The sequence below is a fragment of the Colius striatus genome, chromosome 1 (genome assembly GCF_028858725.1).
Source record: "Colius striatus isolate bColStr4 chromosome 1, bColStr4.1.hap1, whole genome shotgun sequence".
Lineage (NCBI taxonomy): Eukaryota > Metazoa > Chordata > Aves > Coliiformes > Coliidae > Colius > Colius striatus.
In genome coordinates, this window is record NC_084759.1 from 96,417,913 (window position 1) to 96,436,637 (window position 18,725).

Consider the following 18,725-nt stretch of genomic DNA (forward strand, 5'->3'; position numbering starts at 1 on the left):
TAAACCCCGTCTAGGGATTTATAATGCTGATTTGTTTGGGTTTTTTTAGATTAAAACCTGCCCTCTCTTCAGCACATTCATTTTTCTTATCGATGCATGATAACCAAGTCTCATGACAGTCAATGGGAGTTCAGCCATTAATTTCAGTAGATGTAGAATATTTCCTGGTATAGTTCACTTCACATGTGATTGTATTTATTTTAGATATAGAAATGTTCAGACATTTACAGAGATGTCTGTTGCTCCAGCACAGGACTGGTTTTTAGCCTCAGATGTGACCTATTTAGCTGGGCTGAAGAGTAGGGAAATGCAGTCCTCTGCCGCTGGACAGAAGTATCACTATGGAAGTTCACTTCTACCATATGCGCCCAGGGCAGCATGTGGCAGAAGTGCTGTGCCTATGTCCAGCACAATCAATTCCTTGCTTTCTATGTAATTTATGTAGGCAGCAGCAATGTGTGTTTAGGTAGTGAGAGAAAAGATGTGATCACATTTATTCTGCCAGCATCTGTCTCAATACCCATTGGAGCATCTTGTTAAAGGAGAGGAAATTGCTCCAAGAAATGAAAAACTCCACATTATTTTACTGCCGGCACAGCTTTTTATATTTTTTTTACCAAGACTAATAGGAATACCTCAAAATGAGAAAGTTTTGTCTTCGAATTTCTGTTCAAGATTTATAGACTATTTATCTAGATATACTTGTCTTGTGTGTAGTTCAAGGTCTCCCATTTAATTTTGAATGGCCATGTAGTTTAACATTTACTTTTCTTCTTCCTCTTGATCTTTGGCCAGAAGGAGCCAATACTACTATTAAAATATTTCTGACATTTGTTGAGTGAGATCGCAAACCTCAAAGTGTTTTCCGAGGTTGAATCCAGATCATCACTCCTATCTTCTGGATGGGAAACCTATTTCATGTCAGGGCATGTGCAACTGAATAATGCAGGAGGCTGGGTACAGAGATGGGGACGGAAACCTGGTCCCTCTGTTCCAGCTCAGTCTTCTTTTTGCTAGATCAAAGCACATAGATCTAGCTATCTGCCTCAGAGTGAGTAGGAAGGAAAGGTTATTTTTGTTTAGTCTGAGTCACTCATGCTAATTTATTTTTCATAATATGGCTTTCTTGTGCAGGGCGCTCTGTACCTGCTTAATGTTGCACTGCTTTTTTGTTCCAGAAATCAAACTTATCATTACATTGCTGCTGAACAGCTGAATTTGTCCTTTGCTATTTGGTGCTTCAGTGTGCAATTCCTAGCAAAAAAAACCGCCAAGGGGAATCTCAGATAAAGGTGTATATCCATCTGCCTTTTGGCATCTTGTCACATGCAGATGAAGAATAGCTGTTGTTTTTTTGAGTTTGTATTGTTGACTGGAACTGTGAAGCTAATGCAAAGAGTCAAGTGAATATGTGCAGAGCTGAGATTGCCAGTGCACTTTTGTGGTAAGCTGCCTCCAGTTCACTTCAAGGTTCAATCTTTCCCTCTTCTACACTCTTCATTTACACCAGCGTAGCTATCATTTGACTTTTTCCCATATATTGACTGAGTTGTGTTTATGAGTTTGCTGTTACAGTTACTCACTGCTTTAATTCTGTGTGTTTGGTTGCTGCTGTTAAAGCACCCAGGGGAAGCTGTGGTGTAGGTTTTGGGACAGGTTCATTAAAAAATAAATAAGATCTTTTGGGTGTACTGGGGTGTCTTCTTGCCTGCGTGTTTGGCTGCTGCCTTTAACAGTTCCTGCTTTTGTCCCTTGCAGATCGTGACGCCATGGGAAATGCGGAGAGCCAGAGCGTGGAGCACGCTTTCTATGGAGACAAGCACGCCAGCCTGGGCCGCAAGCACACTTCCCGCTCTCTTCGCCTCTCCAATAAAGCCTCTCGCCGGACGCGGCACGCGTCTTCTGGGAAAATTATCCACCGTAACTCAGAAGTGAGCACCCGTTCCAGCAGCACCCCCAGCATCCCTCAGTCCCTGGCGGAGAATGGCCTGGAGCCCTTCACCCAGGAGGCCAACCTAGAGGACTTTGGCAGTCCCATCTGGGTGGACCGTGTGGACATGGGCCTGCGGCCTGTTTCCTACCACACCGACTCCTCCGTAACCCCCAGCGTGGACAGCAGCACCGTCCTCACCGCCGCCTCTGTCCAGAGCATGCCCGACTCCGAGGAGAGCAGGCTCTATGGGGACGAGCCACCATTCCTGGCAGAGGGTGACAGGAGGTCACATCGATATGCGGCCAATGGGACAAATTTCATGGAGACAGCCAGCTTCAAGAAGAAGCGCTCCAAATCAGCTGACATCTGGCGCGAGGACAGCTTGGAGTTTTCGCTTTCTGACCTCAGCCAGGAGCATTTAACGAGCAACGAAGAGATCCTGGGCTTGACTGAGGAGAAGGATGCTGAGGCCAGCCGCGGGCCGGAGGCCAGCAGCAGCCCCCAGCCGCTGGTCACCTGCCAACGTGCCAACTCTATGAGTGACTTGTATTCCCCCAAAACTCCAAGCACTACCGTCAACGGAGGCCCACGAAATGCCTTTGGAGGGTACTGCCGGAATTTAGTTTCTGACATTCCAGACATTGGGAGCCATAAGATGACATCGGTTACCGCTGAGGATGCGCCTTCTTCCTACAGCAATTACAATACGTTGCCGTGTAGGAAATCCCACTGCCTTTCTGAAGGGGCCACCAACCCACAAATGAGCCATAGTAACAGCATGCAAGGCAGGAGGGCAAAAACTACTCAGGTAAGGCAGTTTTCTTCTGTGTAAAACAGAAGCATATGGCATTTGCTGTGTCTGTAGATAAAGATATTCCAGGTTCTTCCAGGCTCTGTTTTCCTTCAATAACCCCTTTCCAAGAAGAAGACTGTATCCAAGAGAGAGCCAAATGGTCTCCAGAGCTGGCTCGATCCCATCACCGCTCCCTTCCTTATCTGCAGCTCTTAGCCTTTCTCGCTCTTCATTGCCTCTGGAAGACATAAATCTCCATTTGCCAGCTAAAGACTTTTCCTGTGTGTTTTGCAGTGCTGACAGTGCCTTTTTTTTCCAGGGTAGCTGCCAAAACCAATCACTCCACTAGGGGAGCTTGCGCGCATTGGTTTTGTCTCTCTCCTCTGCCCTCCCTGCCCTGTCTCCCTCCCCTGCCTGCACACGTGCAAACACTCCTTGGCTCTTGTGGCTGGAAGCAAAGGAAAAACCTGTGAGTGTTTCCACTCCTCTCCAAGGTAAACACTCACTGGGATGAAATTTCACTCTTCTAATTACCTGATGTTCACATCTGTGCAAAACATCACCCAGAAACAGTGCTGTCCCCTTACAGGAGACTGCCAGTCTTGCAAGCTGTGGTGCTCACGTTCTGTAAACTGGAAAATGATGAGGGATGTAGATGTATGGAGAAGATGCTGCTTCTCCTAGACAACGAGGATGTCATTCCCCTCATCCTTCATCATTTTAACAGACAGCCCGGAGCCAAGATGAGCTTTTCAATCTTGTGCCCTTCTGCGCTCCACACACCAGTCCCGTGACCTTTGCTTTGACGGCTGCTGCTTGGTCTTTATTATGTTTTGCTTTGCTTTTCTTGGCCGTGTTTTGTGAGATTGAGTTATACAACACCGCCTCATGCTGCAAACAGCAATTCTGCTAACAGATAAGTGGCAAACTGCTCTCAGAGATAGGGACAAAGGAGCTACAAATCCTGCCTGCCCATGCAAGCTGCATGTGGCATACATATTGGAGGCATTTTGCACTCATTTTAAGTTGATTTGTCTCACTTACTGGATCTTCTCAGAGCAGGGGTCCAGCTGCCTAATGGAAGAGGCTGGCTGTGCCATTTTTTATGTGTGCTATTTTTTAGCTGTGGGCACCAGCTCAGAAACATGGCCGGGGGACACAGACAGAACAGTCTGACGACACAGGTCAGAGCCATGCACCAGATTGCACGCTTCAGCGGCTCCCCTGATTTCATTGCATGGCTGCTCCTCCACAGACCATGCGACATGCACACACTGCACCGCGTGACCCAGAAAAAGACGAGGCAGCACGTTGCATCAAGGTCGGAGGCTGGCGGGCTCACGTCCTGCTGCCGGGCTGAGCTGTTGGCAGGATACCAGCGCTAGAGATCCCAGGCTAAGCAGCGCAAGTCGGGCAGGTTGCAGCGTGCCGCAGGGGAGGAGTGGGGCTGCGGAGGTGCGGACGGCTGTTGGAGGGTGAAAGGAAGTGTGTACCCTTCCATCAGCTGGCACTGATGGAGAGCTGATGGGAAGGGGTTACTGAGTAACTTACTGTCTGTGCTTGATCTGCGGAATTGCACTGTTTCTAAATATAGAAATGATATGCTAAAACAAATGCTGCAGTGTCCCACAACAGTGGCTTTGTACTTCAAGGATCAGCTCTTTATTTTCAGAGGTATTTTTACGGTGCCCCCATCAAGGCAGCACAGGATAAAAAGCAAGAGGATGACAACAAGAGAGAAAAAAAGAATGTTACTTGGCAGCCATGAACGTTTTGTGGAGATTGTTAGGTGCAACTGCTGCCTCCAGCCCTCTTTCAAGTGTATTTAAGAAAAAGAGACCAGTGTCACTGGTGAACAGTGAAGCATTTGTTTTTCTTCTTGGTGTCTGTCTTGGCATTAAGAAGATTCCTCTGAGGCACTCAGTGAAAGTCATGAATTTGCATAGCATTTTGTGAGGCCTCAGCCCTACCCAGGGAAATCACTTTGTGGGGCTGGTTTCTCTAGACCCATCCCCTGAGCTTGGAGACAGTGGCCATAAGGAATCCCAGTAGTGATTATTACCACCTATGAATTCCACAAAATTAAAGCTTTGGAAAGGACAAAATTCCATCCAAGTCTTTAATCCTAGAAGCGTATGGTAAGTATAAGATACGTGTCAGCAATGAAGTCATGTTAGCCCAAGCCTACCTTTAGAAAGCTTAGGGAAATGACTATCATTATATGTTTGATAGAGCAAAAAGGAAGTCCACATTTGCACACAAAGTAAAAGGATGAATTCCTTGGTGAGTTTGATTAGGTAGCTTTGGATGGGGAGAGAGGGAGGAAACTACCAACCTGTCTCTGTACCAGGTCTCCAGTATGACAGTATCTCAGCACTTTACTCATCTTTACTTGACACCTTTGGTGTCATGTAGTGTGATGATTACTCTACCTGAGATGGTGGAAGCTGAGATGTAGATGTGCTCCTTGGCTCTCTGTTGATCTGTGCCAAACAGTACTTGTGCACAGTTTAGGGAATTTTGTTTCCCTCTGCTCTTCCCAATCTTTCAACACTTTTTCAAGGGGTATCACACTCCTGATGGCTACCTTGAGCATTGCCTCAGAGCCTGCCATTATGTGACTTTACGCTGTAAAACACTGTGTGTTATGAAATCAGTTTAGTGGACTGAGGCAAAACTTTCATGTTTTTTTTCCATACTTTTAAACTGCTTTCCCTGATCCTGATTCCACAAAATAATAGTAACAGCCTAGAACCCACAGGGGCACCACACAGAGGTGACCCAAGAGCTAAGTGTAATAGAGTATTGGACACAGTTTTCCCTCTTAATCTCCAGGACAGTGATTTGTCACTGTGTTATTTAAGAGTGTAGAGGTAGCTCTCTTTTTCAAAGTCATCTAACTGATCTTCATAGACAACAGTGAGGTTTCTGCTCAGCTCACTGTTGCCCATTGTCACAAGAATTTGTATTTGCCAGTGGTTTGGTTTTTTTCTTTCCAGATTTTTGAAAGTTGTAGCTGGGATATTTGCATGACATTTTTAGTCTGATCTGCCTTGGTGCTAGAAATACTGAACAGTCCTGATGACTACTTGTAAGTAGCTTTTGAATAGTCTAGTTCCCAAAGAGGTCCCTGAAAGCAGAAGACACTAAGTACAGCGTAAGTCCGAGACCACGACAATGGGCCTGTGCCCTTGTTTGGTTCCTGGATCCAGCCACAGTTACATGCATTGTTCAACTGTATGTACAGTACAGGCTCAAGTTATCAGAAGTTGTCAGTAGCTCTAATTTTTGTGGTGTGCTGACCACTGCTACTGGGAAAACGCATCCTTGAATGTATCACAGAAAGGAAGTGCAGGAATCACAACTGTAAGTGTTTTGTTCTAATGCCTTATCCATGGGTTCTTTACAACTATGTGGGTTACATAAAGTGAAAAAAAAAAGAGAAGAAAATCTCTCCCTTCCAAATTTAAACCTTAAATTGAACTGTGGGAGTCACTTTCCACTAATTGAGGAGGAGAGCTTTTAATACTAGAGAGACAATTATATTCAATATGCACAAGCGATTAATATTCACAGGGTGGCTTTGGGGCACCCACGCAGCAGTTGTTTTTCATCACATTTTAACATTAAGGGTTCAGAACTGCTGAAGCAAGACTTCCCGGAGAGCTCTGCTGGGATACTGTTTGGCTCTTGGAACTGATGTGATGTAGGTGGAAAAAAACCTTAATTGGCTGACATTTTCACCCGTGTTTTGCTTAAAGAGAGACAGACTCTGGTTGGATACAGCTTGTTCTAACTGTGGGTTGTGAGGTCCCCAAGATCCTACAGCCTGCTTGTTGAGGTCCAGATCTTGTGAAATGGCCCTGTTGTGTTCTGCTTGCAGCTAAACACCTGCCTGCAGGAGACTCTCTTCCTCCGCCTGGGGATGTTCAGAGACAAATATAACTACATGCTCCCCTAATGTTACAAGCCCTAACTGAAGTTTTGGGAGGGTAATTAGGGAATGGAAACCATAAGATATGGGTAAGATATGCGTTAGTGCCACTCTCAAGCCCATCTTGCTGCCTCCTTATTCCATGTTCTCCCTCTGTGGATCATTTATGGCTTAGACCATCAAATGGAGGGATATAGCCTTGTGTGGGGCATGGACTTGTTTTGGCATTTCAGACTCCACTATAAGGGTAGTCAGGTGAAGACATCCTGCATGTACAGAAGATCATGAGGCAAAATCCGCGTGCCAGGCCATGATGCCAGCAGCGCATCTATCTGTTCATGAATACGTGCTGTGAACCGGCATGAGCCAGCCCTACCTGATATTGACTCCAGCCCTGCAGGTCCTGCTCCTCCCCATCTGGTTTCCCTGATGATTGAGGTGGTAATGGCAGTGGCCATTGAAGCCAGAGACCAACGTGGGCTTCCAGTGCTGGTGTTTGCTTTGTGGGGGTAGACATTAGGAATAGTTCTTGGCAGGTGTGAAGCTGTGGGTGGACTGTCTTCTCTAGAGGAGTGGTGGTATTTTACAAGAAGTATTAAAATCCACAGAGACATGGTGGCCAAACCATTTCTGCAAGGTCAGCCACTCACATATGAGAAGGGTGGCTCATTCCTCTCTGAACTTTATTGCCCGATTTGTGATTTCCTCTGGAAAGCTGAGTTCCAGTGTTAGCATTACAATAGTGCAGTCCAAGTTTCTTAACATAACTTTTAAGAAGGAGCAGCAAGAAAACGTCCCTCAACTCTGCAGGGAAAGTGAAGGCTTTTTTCCATGTCTTCAGTCCAGTGTTTGTTGTGAAACTGAGCAGGGGGAGAGTGAACAAACTTCCTGCCCAACTGACTTGGAAACTGCCCTCCTTCAGCTCCAGTTGAGCCCCAGGCTATGTCCTTGGCATGTTAAACCCCCTTTTGTCCAATTTTCAAGTTTACTATTTTTAGTCTTCAGTAGGTAGCCTGGAGGAATTTTGGATCTCAAACCTTAAAACAAACAAACAAAAATCCTACATATAAAAAAATGTGCAGAATACGCAGGAGATGAAACCATGTTTTTTGTGGGAGTTAGATCAGGATGTACCTGTCTAAAAACCAGTCTAAAATTAGAATATATTTCCAATTGATTTTTTTTTAACTATCTCAGGGAATTTTGTAACAGGTTATAGTGTTTCATTACCTGCTGTACGATGGCTGAACTCCAGAGAGATGACACTTGTTTTTAAGTTGTGTAAAACTTTTTCCACAAATGGTTTTATGTCATAAAAGATAAAACCTCAAAATATAAAAGGACTGTACTGGATCAGACATGTGAAAGCACTATCCAGTACCTTGTTCCTCAAATACCAAGTGCTCAGGAAAAGAAAGAAAGAGAGAAACTGGAACAGTATTGGATGAGCTTTCCTTTAGGGCATTCTTTCTGATCCTAGAAAATTAGTGATTTGAGTCTTCCTGAGCAAGGAATGCATCCAAGAGTGTTGAGTTGACCCGCCCTTCATGAATTCTCTTTTCTGAAATAATTTTCTCTTTCTGGCTTCTGCTGCATCCTGTTCATTCTCTACATAACACTTGTGACCTTACAGACTGCTCTTAGAGCCTTCCTCAATCATGGCTTTTCCAGGCAGAGCAGCTTCAGCAGCTGAAGCTCTGCTCTGTACATCTCAGTCTGTAGTGTGGAAAATGTAGCTGTTTTCAGCGTAAACATGTTTCTTATTCAGATTGACTCAGACCTTTAATCTTAGTCATTTGACTCTGGATGGAATTGAGGAAAGACATAAAGACAAAGTCATGTATCATTAAATTATAATTAATAACACATACTTTAGTAAGTGCCTAAAAGTAAGATATTACTGGTTTTCTGTTGTAGTGTGCATCTCTCTGACTCGAGCTCACGTTCATCCAGTCCTATTAATGCCTTTCAGACAGCAGTTGTTCCGAAGATCTTGAGTAGAACCTGAGCTGTGCTGAAAGTCTCCAAAAGCTGGAGATCCTCAGGTTGGATGGTTTGGATCCTCAGGTTGGATGATTTGGCTCATCTGAATCCCACTGGAGAGCACTGGTCAACCAGTCAGTTTGCTGAGCCTCCAGGAAAACGTTACTGAAGTAAAACATTTCTGTTTTCAGCTACTGGCTAAGGGGCATCAAGTTTAAGGAAGAAGGCTTGGGGGAAAAGAGGAACCACCTGTTTTTCTGGCAGCCCAAGTTTGCACCAATGTAATCTGCTTTGGAATCCACATCTTGGGTCCTGCGGGCACCTCTCAGTGGGTCTGAAGGACCAAACACATTAAATGACTAAACCAAATGAACTGTTTATAGCCTGTCTAACTGGAAGTGGATTCAAGGATTCAGAGTGAGCCTGGAGAAGAGCTTGAATAGAGGGTTTTAGACCCCAACTCAGGGGACTTCTCTGCTATGTCACCAGACTGCCTTTCCCAAATGGATGAGATTAGATCAGGTATTGCTTATTCAGGGTATTTTAAAGCAAATATCAGTCACTCCCTTCAGAGCACACAAGCCCTGGGCCTCAATATTGTCAGGGAGAGGAGCATGCAAAAATGAGTGTTTTGGTCTTCATGGACAATATTTTGATACTCTTTTGAAGATCTTAATTTGTTTTTCTTCCTTTGTTCTTGATTTGAAGCCAGCAGAAAGCAAATCATCAGTTCTGGTATCTGATCTAGCTGCATTCAGGCATGTTTTTTTTAAAGAATAGGACTTTGTCATTTACACGTCTGAAGTGCTTGTACCATTGTCAGTAACTGTATTCTCTGTAAAGCTATATACACTGTATGGTTTTAGTTTCAAGTACTTTCCCACTTAAAAATCACAGACAGGTTTCCCCAGCTGCTTGTTTGCTGGGTTGTGCTTACTTAGATGGATGCAATTTGCAGAAGTGATCCTTTCCAATGAAGTGCTCCATTGAAATGTTTCTTTTCAGAGAGCTTCAGCATATGGTCCTGTGACTAGTCATCATCCCAGATGGCAGACATTTCCCTGCTCCCTTAAGTTAGGTGATTGTTTAGGTGAACACCTCCCAGATGATATGTTTTTATTTCAAGCTGGTGTTCTAGCACCTTTCCCCCTTCTCCGCTTCTGCCTTCTCAGTTACGTTTCTTGGGAAGAATTGCCTGTTCTTGGTGCTGAGTGAACAAAAAGTAACCTAACCCTGTATTTTTTACTTCAAGGATTCTGGTTAGGCATGTTGCCATTTGTTTAACTCGAGCACAGTTAGGCTGCTTGCATTACTTTATGGTTAGCTCAATCCTTCTAGAAACTTTCTTCATCTGGGTGGTCCATTGGGATGAAGACAAGGTAAGTTTTGGGAGGTCCTCAATTGTATTGTTTGGGAACAGAGGGATTAAACGCTGCAGTGCTCAAGAACTGAAACTTCCTGCCACTGCTAGGGATGGAAAGCGGGTAGCCACCTCGTGTCTATGCAGGTGAGGAAGCTGTATGCAGGGACCATACTGCAAGACGCTGTTGATTCTCATTTATAGTACTCCTTAAAACCCATTAAAAGTCAGTGCTGAAGCGAAGGCAGAGCTGATATGCTTACATCCCATGACAGGGCTTCATGCTCTTTCCTGCTAGGGGCCTTGTCGTCCTTTGTGCATTCTCTCACAGGCTTGGATTTCTCTCACGTTATTAAAAAGCAAAATCAAAACATCCTCTGCCTTCCCTTTACTCAATATTTTAGCTCTTAGGGATGTAAAACTAACTTTCTGAACGCGAACAGATTACAAACTGATGCCACAGCTGTCCCAAGTCAGTGAATAGATTTGCACAGTACCTTGGAGAGAAAGGTAAAGCCATCCCATGTATTTCCCTGCTAGTTTATGGGGAAAAGTTTCATTTCAGCATTTTCAGTCTCACAGCTGAAAAATCTTCCAGGGTTGTGCCTTCTTGACTGCTGCAGGAGTCCCGGTGGGTCCATAATTTGCCTTGAAGGCATCTATGTCAGCTAAGAAAACCGGGCTCCTTGGGGAGGCATGGTGGTCTACAGAGGTGATCTTTCTGGAAAGGACCACATATTAGCTGGAAAACATCCAGCTGCCTGGGGAGTCAGTGAATCAAAAATATTCCCAACTCCAATGTTAGAGGCACCAAGCTAACATGATAGCTTAACATGGAGTTCAGGAGCCAAATGTAATACTGGGGTAACAGCAGTCATGTGTATCAGTCAGACCTGCCTGCAAAGGAAATGGAGTTGATGGATGCTTGATATCTTTCTGTTTGCTACCTGCCTGTCCTGCAGGTGCAAAATGGATGCACATCTCCTTCGCACATTTGAATATGTCTGACTGTCTTGCACAGTACCTTGTCTGTCTTTCCAAGGTGCCAAATACTATATGCCATTCACCAAGAAAAGTTCACAAAAGAATCTTGGAACTAAAACCCGTCCACACCTTAAGACTTCCCCAGGGATTATTGTCCAGAAACCCGTGTCTGTGATTCACCCTTTCATAATAGAAGTGAAGCTTACTGCTAGGAGAAATACCTAGAGGCCTGGACTAGTACCTTTTTTGTCAGGAGTAAGTTTGATTTCAGAGAACCACAGCCAAAACCTGCTTGCTTATAAAATCGCTTTGAGGAGCTTTAATAACACATATGAGGGTTGTTGGTTTGGGTTTGTTTTTTGGTGATTTTGTTTGTTTGTTTGTTTGTTAATTTCAATTATTTTGGACATCTGAAGAACTGTTGCACCAGTGTGGTAAGTGTATAGAAGAGGGAACCAAAGCTGCTTGTACGTATCCATATCCGATCTCTTTGAATTCCCTAAGGTAACAAACCCAGCATCTATCTCAGTGTGGTATCCACATACAAATTGCAGTTGGCTTGTAGCTGTACCCACCCAACTTGGGAGCCCTTCTTGGAGGTGTAAACAGACCCAAGTAATTCAACAGAAAACTGCACTTGGTCCGTATTGGTTTGTGGCTGTCAGTTCGGTTCTCCAAATCCTGTTGTTAATCTGGTGCACCCTGGCTATTTCTCACATACTACTGTGCTGTTGTACACAGGCATGTAGGTATCTTCTAAACCTTCTCTCCTTTCGACTCCCAGCATCTGATTGAGGGACTTAGTTTATTGCTGCCATAGCAGTTCTTCTTCATATCAGTCAGTATTATAATCCCTTTGACTTAATGATGAGTTGTGTAGACATGATTCAGTACATTTACAAGTTCTCAAAACTGTATTCCTCTCTGACAGAATGAGCTGTGGAGCTGCTTTTGTGTCTCTCCATGGTGGCGTTAAAAATCATTTCTCCCACTGTGGTTTCAATTGCAATTTATGATTTATCTTTGCTTCTTGGAATGTTTTGACTCTTTTCAAGACAGATAAATCTACTGCATTCATTACCAGGTGTTTAAGTTACTCTGAAGAAATTATTTCATTTTGATTTGGAGAGAAATGTACCTTAACAGACCACCTTGACCATCAAGTGGTGGCAAAGTCAGTACTGAAAAGAAAGGAAAAACACTTATCAGGCCAATCTTTTTCTACATGGGAGCTTCAAAGAGACACCAGGCACATAAAAGCATGCAAATTATCAGGCTGCTTACCCATCTATTTTAAATGTACTCTGTGGTGCTTGCCTAACTAGCAGCCAGACAGGTTATGTGCAATTTCAGACTGTTGCTGACTGTGAGCAGTTTATTGCTCTGTTGCTAAACAGGATGGGGAACAGAGGATATTGCACTCTTTTGGAGGGAGCCCCTTCCAAGAAAACAAACCCCACTCAGTTACCTTTTACTAGCAAGTACTTTTAATCTAATGGTTAATTTAGAAAGAAGTACTAACCACATGAGGAACTGTTTATGTTAGAGAAGTAAGAGTTTTCCTACTAAATCAGTCCCATGTGCCTAAGTGCCCATGAATCACTGTTGTCAGTCAAGCAGGAGAAAGTGATTCACCAAGCTATTTTAATAGTGTCTGTAACAGGGCTGTTGGTGGGAAGTTTGCTAAGTGCATTGTTACAGCGAGTTCTCTGAATGTGTCCAGTTATGAGTTGGATGGCTTATCCCATCCAGCAATCTCTTGCTCCCAGACGCCAGTACCAAATGTGTTCAACCAGGGGACAAAGACACTTGGAATCTGCCCTAAAACTTTTTGCTTGATCTTTACTAGCTGAAGGTAGACATTTTTTCCTAAAGCAAAAGAGTTTTTTTTCTGTGTGTCTTCTAAATCTAGCACAAATTTTTTAACAGAAGTGGCTGTAGCGGACATATAGAGGTATGAATATCATTGGAATATGCAAAAGCTACAGCATCAAGTACATTAGCTGGTTATTGCTTGCATTACAGTTCTATTCCCCACTGGTTTGCTTTGCATGAAACCCAGTGCTCATGTGAAGAAAAAACATATATTTAAATGGGTTGCTAATACTTTCACTAATATTTTTCCCAATTGGTTCATCAGTTAATTTGTTCTCTGCATTTGATGGAGCTGTGATAATTCCACTTCATTACACTTGAATGCTATTAGGGCTGTTAGTAGTTGTCCTGGCACGTGGCCTGTTTGCTGTGTTCTTGTTGGTAACAATGGCACCATTCAGTCTGTCTCTGATTTCTCATTCTGTGACATACCACTCTGGCATTGGACATTCCACCCTTCACTCTGCTTTTCCTCCAATACTGTGTGCTGGATGTCCTTTCATAAACCCTGGACACTTAAAACTGATATGGTAGTACTGCCAGTGTAACGATGGCACTCCTCCATCATCTTCAGCACCGGTGCAGGGATCCCAGGTCCTGGTGGATGCTTTGCTACTACTTACTGCCTCCCGATCGAGGCACACAGTGCAGCACAGTGTCTAGAGCTTGTTTAGTTCCCTTCTTCAGCCAGTAGTCTTAGTGCAACTTTCTCTTTGCTTTCCACAGAGCAATCTTAAATCAAAGGGGCAAAGCCTCCTATTTATTCAGTTTGTTGTCTCTATGGACCAAGACCTCTTCCGTTTGCAAAATGCCAAGAAGTGCTATTCCCACGACTTTCCCCATATCTCTGTCTTGGAGGAAATACGCTTTCTTTTCTTTGCTATGTACTTTCTACTTGGTGTGACCAATTTAATGATTTCCACCTCCCTCTTGCTTTGCCCTCTTGTCCTCTCAGTCCCAAAGCTAGGTAAACACCAGTGTGAAGGCTGAGCAGGCCAGCCCAGATTTTAGTTCCAGTCTTGCATTTGGTTCTGGAATGATCTCTCTGGACAAAAATATTCTTCTGTGTGGAGACAGCTGTTTGCCAGCCTGAAAATACAAAACACAAGATCTCTGATGAGATTCAAAATATCAGGTGCAGTGTCCTGAAGCTTATACAGGGCTGAATGAAACTTTTGGGGTTTTTTAGCCAGTGAAATAAAATAGAGCCTCTTGATTATAGAGATCACATATCCAGAGTAATATGCTGGTGTGTATAATGTGTGTATAATATCCAAATCTGCAGGCTTCAGAAACATGCATTCTACAGTTGTCAGCTGTCCCCCAGCTCCCACAATATGCCTGGCACATGCCATTGGTATCCTGGTGGACAGCCGCTGGGATGCTGGGCAGCAGACAGATGGGCAAAAACTGAGCTGTGTCTGTAGTTCACTCTCATTCTCAAGAGTCTTTGCCTAGGAACTCCTTCAAAGAAGTGAAATATCTGTTTTGTTAACAAGCCTCTGTGGCACATCCCATCATGGACCATTGGGATGGTAATAAGTCCTCCTCCAAGGAGAGAGACATTGCTGTTGCCTGTGGGCCTTTTTGAGAACCTGAGCAGGAAACATGAGTAATTTTTTAAAACTAGATTTAAAAATAACTGTTATCAAGGCTACACAATGTTCATTTTATTCAGGGAAGTAGCCTTTGTTGGCCACATCAGTAGGTACTTTGAAGCTGGGCACCAAAGATAGGCAAATGTATCCACATTCATCTCATCTGTGGAGAGACACGCTGCTCACAGTGTGAGGTGGGACGCTCAGTTTTCAGCATCCTCATTTGAAAATTTGCCTGAGTATTTCTATACCCACAGTGGTGTGTTCATCAACCCCTGCTACAGTTTGTTGCTAGGCTTGAGAGTGTTACCCCTTTGGCCTTGGCACATTTCTGTGGAAGCACAATACTTAACCTCTGTACTTTCTGCTGAAGTCTTAATTGAATGCCCTCCAGTGTGTGGATTATACCACTGTGAGACCGCCAGAGCAGATGCCGGATGCCTCTTGAGATCTTTTCATACCCTCTGATGAGAATGGGCTGACATTGCAGCAGGAACTCAGAAGTCAGAGACCTGTGCAATAAATGCTCTTAACCCTGCTAACCCTGAGACCGATCTTCTCATACAGCAGTCTTCCGAAAGCGCGAAGCTCACTCAATGCCACGTTTCATAATTCATGAGCATGAACAATATTAGCAGGCTGTAGGTTGTGAACTGTTCTGACCCTTGTATGCTCAGACCCTCCTCCTACCAAAGGGCTTTCATCTTTGATACAGGATATTTAAGAGAGGAGAAGGGAATGCAGGGAGCAGAGGGAGATTAGGGGTAGGGCTAAAGCATCATGCTGAAAAGATCCTTTGACCCCTTTGACCTATCACTTGCGTTGTAGTAAAGATTATTAAGATGTTTGCAAAATGGACCACAATTTAAGCTCATAAGTGTATATAGCATTCACTCTGAGTTTCAATCCTTTCATATTTTTTTATTCATAGTAAGCCGCTATTCCCGTGAATCAGTTACGGAGTATAATCCCCATTTATGGACAGGCAAACTGAGGCAATTAATGCTATGTCTCATGAAGGTTACTCAAGAAGAAGGCTGGGTCACACCAGGCATGAGGAACCCTGAGAGTCTGCATTGCTGTGCTATGCTTGAACATCTCTAGGTGCACTTCTGTTTTGGAAAAAATTGTCTGTCTGCTAAAAAACACCAAGAAAGTTAAGTGCATACTCTGGCTGGAAAAAAAAGACATATCTTCTGTCCTTCAAGTTGGTGGTCTGTTTTAGTAGCTTTTTATTTTTTTTAAAAACTGACTAATTACACATACAGAATCACAGAATCTTAAGGGTTGGAAGGGACCTCAAAAGATCGTCTAGTCCAACCCTCTGCCAGAGCAGGACCACCTAGAGTAGGTCACACAGGAACTCGTCCAGGTGCATTTTGAATGTCTCCAGAGAAGGAGACTCAACAATTCATCTGGGCGGCCCGTTCCAGTGCTCCCTCACCCTCACAGTGAAGAAGTTTTTCCTTATATTTCTTTGGAACCTCCTATGTTCCAGCTTGTATCCATTTGTCCTTTGTCCTATCATTGGATATCATTGAGAAGAGCTTGGCACTATCCCTCTGACACCCACCCTTTACATATTTGTAAATATTAATGAGATAACCTCTCAATCTCCTCCAAGCTAAAGAACCCCAGCTCCCTCAGCCTTTCATCATAAGAGAGATGCTCCACTCTCTTAATTATCTTAGTGACTCTGTGCTGAACTCTCTCCAGCAGCTCCGTGTCCTTCTGGAACTCAGGGACCCAGAACTGGACACAATATTCCAGACGTGATCTCAGGAGGGCAGAATAGAGGAGGAGGGGAACCTCTCTCAACCTACTGCCCACAGCCCTTGTAATACACCCCAGGATGCCATTGGCCTTCGTGGCCACGAGGTCACATAGCTGGCTCATGCTCATTCTGCTGTCCACCAAGACCCCCAGGTCCCTTTCCCCTACACTAGTCTCTAACAGTTCATTCCCCAACCTGTACTGGTACATGGGGTTGTTCTTTCCCAGATGCCCTTTTTGAATTTCATTAGATTTCTCCCCACCCAACCCTCCAGCCTGTCCAGGTCTCATCAAATGGCAGCACAGCCTTCTGGTGTGTCAGCCACTCCCCCCAGTTCAGTATCATCAGCAAACTTGCTGACAGTGCCCTCTGTTCCCTCATCAAGGTCATTAATGAATATATTGAACAGTATCGGTCCCAGCACTGACCCCTGAGGGATCCCCCTGGACACAGGCCTCCAACTAGACCCTGCCTCATTGATCACAACTTCAACCAGTTAACAATCCACCTCACTACCATCTAGTTAAAGCATGAGATATGCTTCCTAAATTTATATCAGCTACAATTTTGGAACTGACTCTAAATTTTTTTGTATTGCATGGATGAAATAATCATGAGACAGATTGTATATTGATTAAATTATCAACCTGAGATAAAAACCTCAAATAATTTCTGTTGCCGCTGTTCCATAATGTTCACTGCAGAATACACATTTGTTTATGCTGTATGAGTGACATGCTTTTCTCTTTTAAAAAAAACATGGAGGAAGAAGGCCTCAGAAACTCAAACCCCAGATATCTTACATGAATAACTACCCCAGTGAACCTGAGAGATCCGGTTCAGTTCTTTGGTGCTCTGGTTTTATGCTGATGTAGCTCGTGTTGGCAGAGAGGCAGCACCTTGGGTGTGTGAGCGTTGAGCAGCGTGCCAGCCCTGGCTCCCTGATGCATGGGGTCTCAGATGGAGCACTGTCATCAGAAGTCACACCATCCAGCTTTTTGTGATGATGGGAGTGCAAAATCTCGCTCACAGCAGTGTTTTGTAAACACCGGTTTCTGAGCAGCACTGGTTCCCCTTTCCAGATATTCCTCCTTTACAAGAAATTGGAAGATAATTGGCTTCCAAAAAACAAGTGTATTGGAACAGAAGGAACGAACGTGTGGTTGTGAAAACTGCTTTGTACGGGTAGATGACTGCACTTACAGGAAGCCCTGCTCAGCTCATTCAGATGCAGTGGGAATAGAGGAATAGCGGCCTGTCCAGCACAGCTTGCCTATCGCTGTGCATTTCACTAAATAATCAGACTGACTAGGATAACTATGCCCACTGACTGGAGAAGGAAGCACTTATTCTTCCAGCTGGACTCCCAAGTCTCCCTTGTGAGGTAGTGTTTATAAAGAACAGGCCCATCCGTTACAAATTAATGCCTTAAAAGTTAGTCAAATTCAGCAACACCCCTCCCCTCCCCCTAAGCTTTCCTCATCCAGCTCTTGCTCCACAGGAGGAAAGTTTCAAACAGGGCTTGGTGGAAGGTTTCTCAGTTTCTGCAGATCTGGTCTTGGATACATAGAAAACTGCTGCTTGAACCAACACCTAGAAGCTTATTTTCTCTCAAAATAAATACTGCATTTTGACACCTCTTCTCAGAGACTCCTCATTTAAAAAAAACCCAAAACCAACAACTTGTAAATCAAGCACCAGCTGCTCTCGCAGGAGAGGTAGAGATGAAATTCCTGTTGTTTTGGCTGTATTTCTCACCTTTTTGTTTCTTCTTCCCTGGCTCCCTCATCTCCCAATTATCTAACATATTTGTCTCCAGTTACAGGTCTTGGCCTTTATTTTTCCTCCTTCAAAACCTGCCAGGAATGCCTTTGGATGCTGAGATGGTAGTGCTTAGCCCTCTTTGGATACTAAGCCTTGTTGCAGGGGGCAGGCTGAGTCACTAAGCTTTCAAAACCTGAATTTGCTCCTGTTGTTTCCTGTCTTGCTCAAGCTGGACATGTTCTTGTCTCTCTGATCCTTCAACTGCAACGGTCTTCTGTTGCTGTATTTTGACAAAGTCTGTCATCGTGGGATTTGGCAGGGAGTGTCACGTTGCCCATCATTAGGGTTTGTGATGTAGAAATGACACAAACCAGAAATAATCTCAAATACATTAACTTCTGAGGAGAAAAAAAGTACCCTTTTTAGTTATATAATTTGCAAATGACAATCTTGGGATGTCTAAAATGTATCTTCAACCGTAGGTGTGAAAGTACAACGTCAATGTTTTCTTTTCAAAATGCGTAGGTTGATCGCTGCTCTTCTTGACACTGCCAGTTTTTGCTACCATATGTTCTCCTTTTGCAAAACCTTTAGCACTTTTAACTTTGCTTAATGTAAACAGATGATGCTGCATGTTATATTCCAAAGTGCTAAGGCTGTAGAGGCACCACCTGAAATTGCACGTGTGTGTGACCAGTCTTTCCTAAACTGTGATGGAAGTTCTGCC

The 18,725-nt window shown here is 44.0% G+C and overlaps 1 protein-coding gene across 13 annotated transcripts in view; it reads left to right on the top strand.

Moving 5' to 3' along the window:
- Positions 1-18,725, top strand: part of TIAM1 (TIAM Rac1 associated GEF 1) — a 201,480-nt gene that overhangs the window by 115,641 nt on the left and 67,114 nt on the right. For all 13 annotated transcript variants that reach the window (XM_062002044.1, XM_062002004.1, XM_062002035.1 and 10 more), the window contains one exon: positions 1,759-2,741. In XM_062002044.1, coding sequence (XP_061858028.1) covers positions 1,759-2,741 — 983 coding nt within the window. The remainder of the gene's footprint in view (positions 1-1,758; positions 2,742-18,725) is intronic.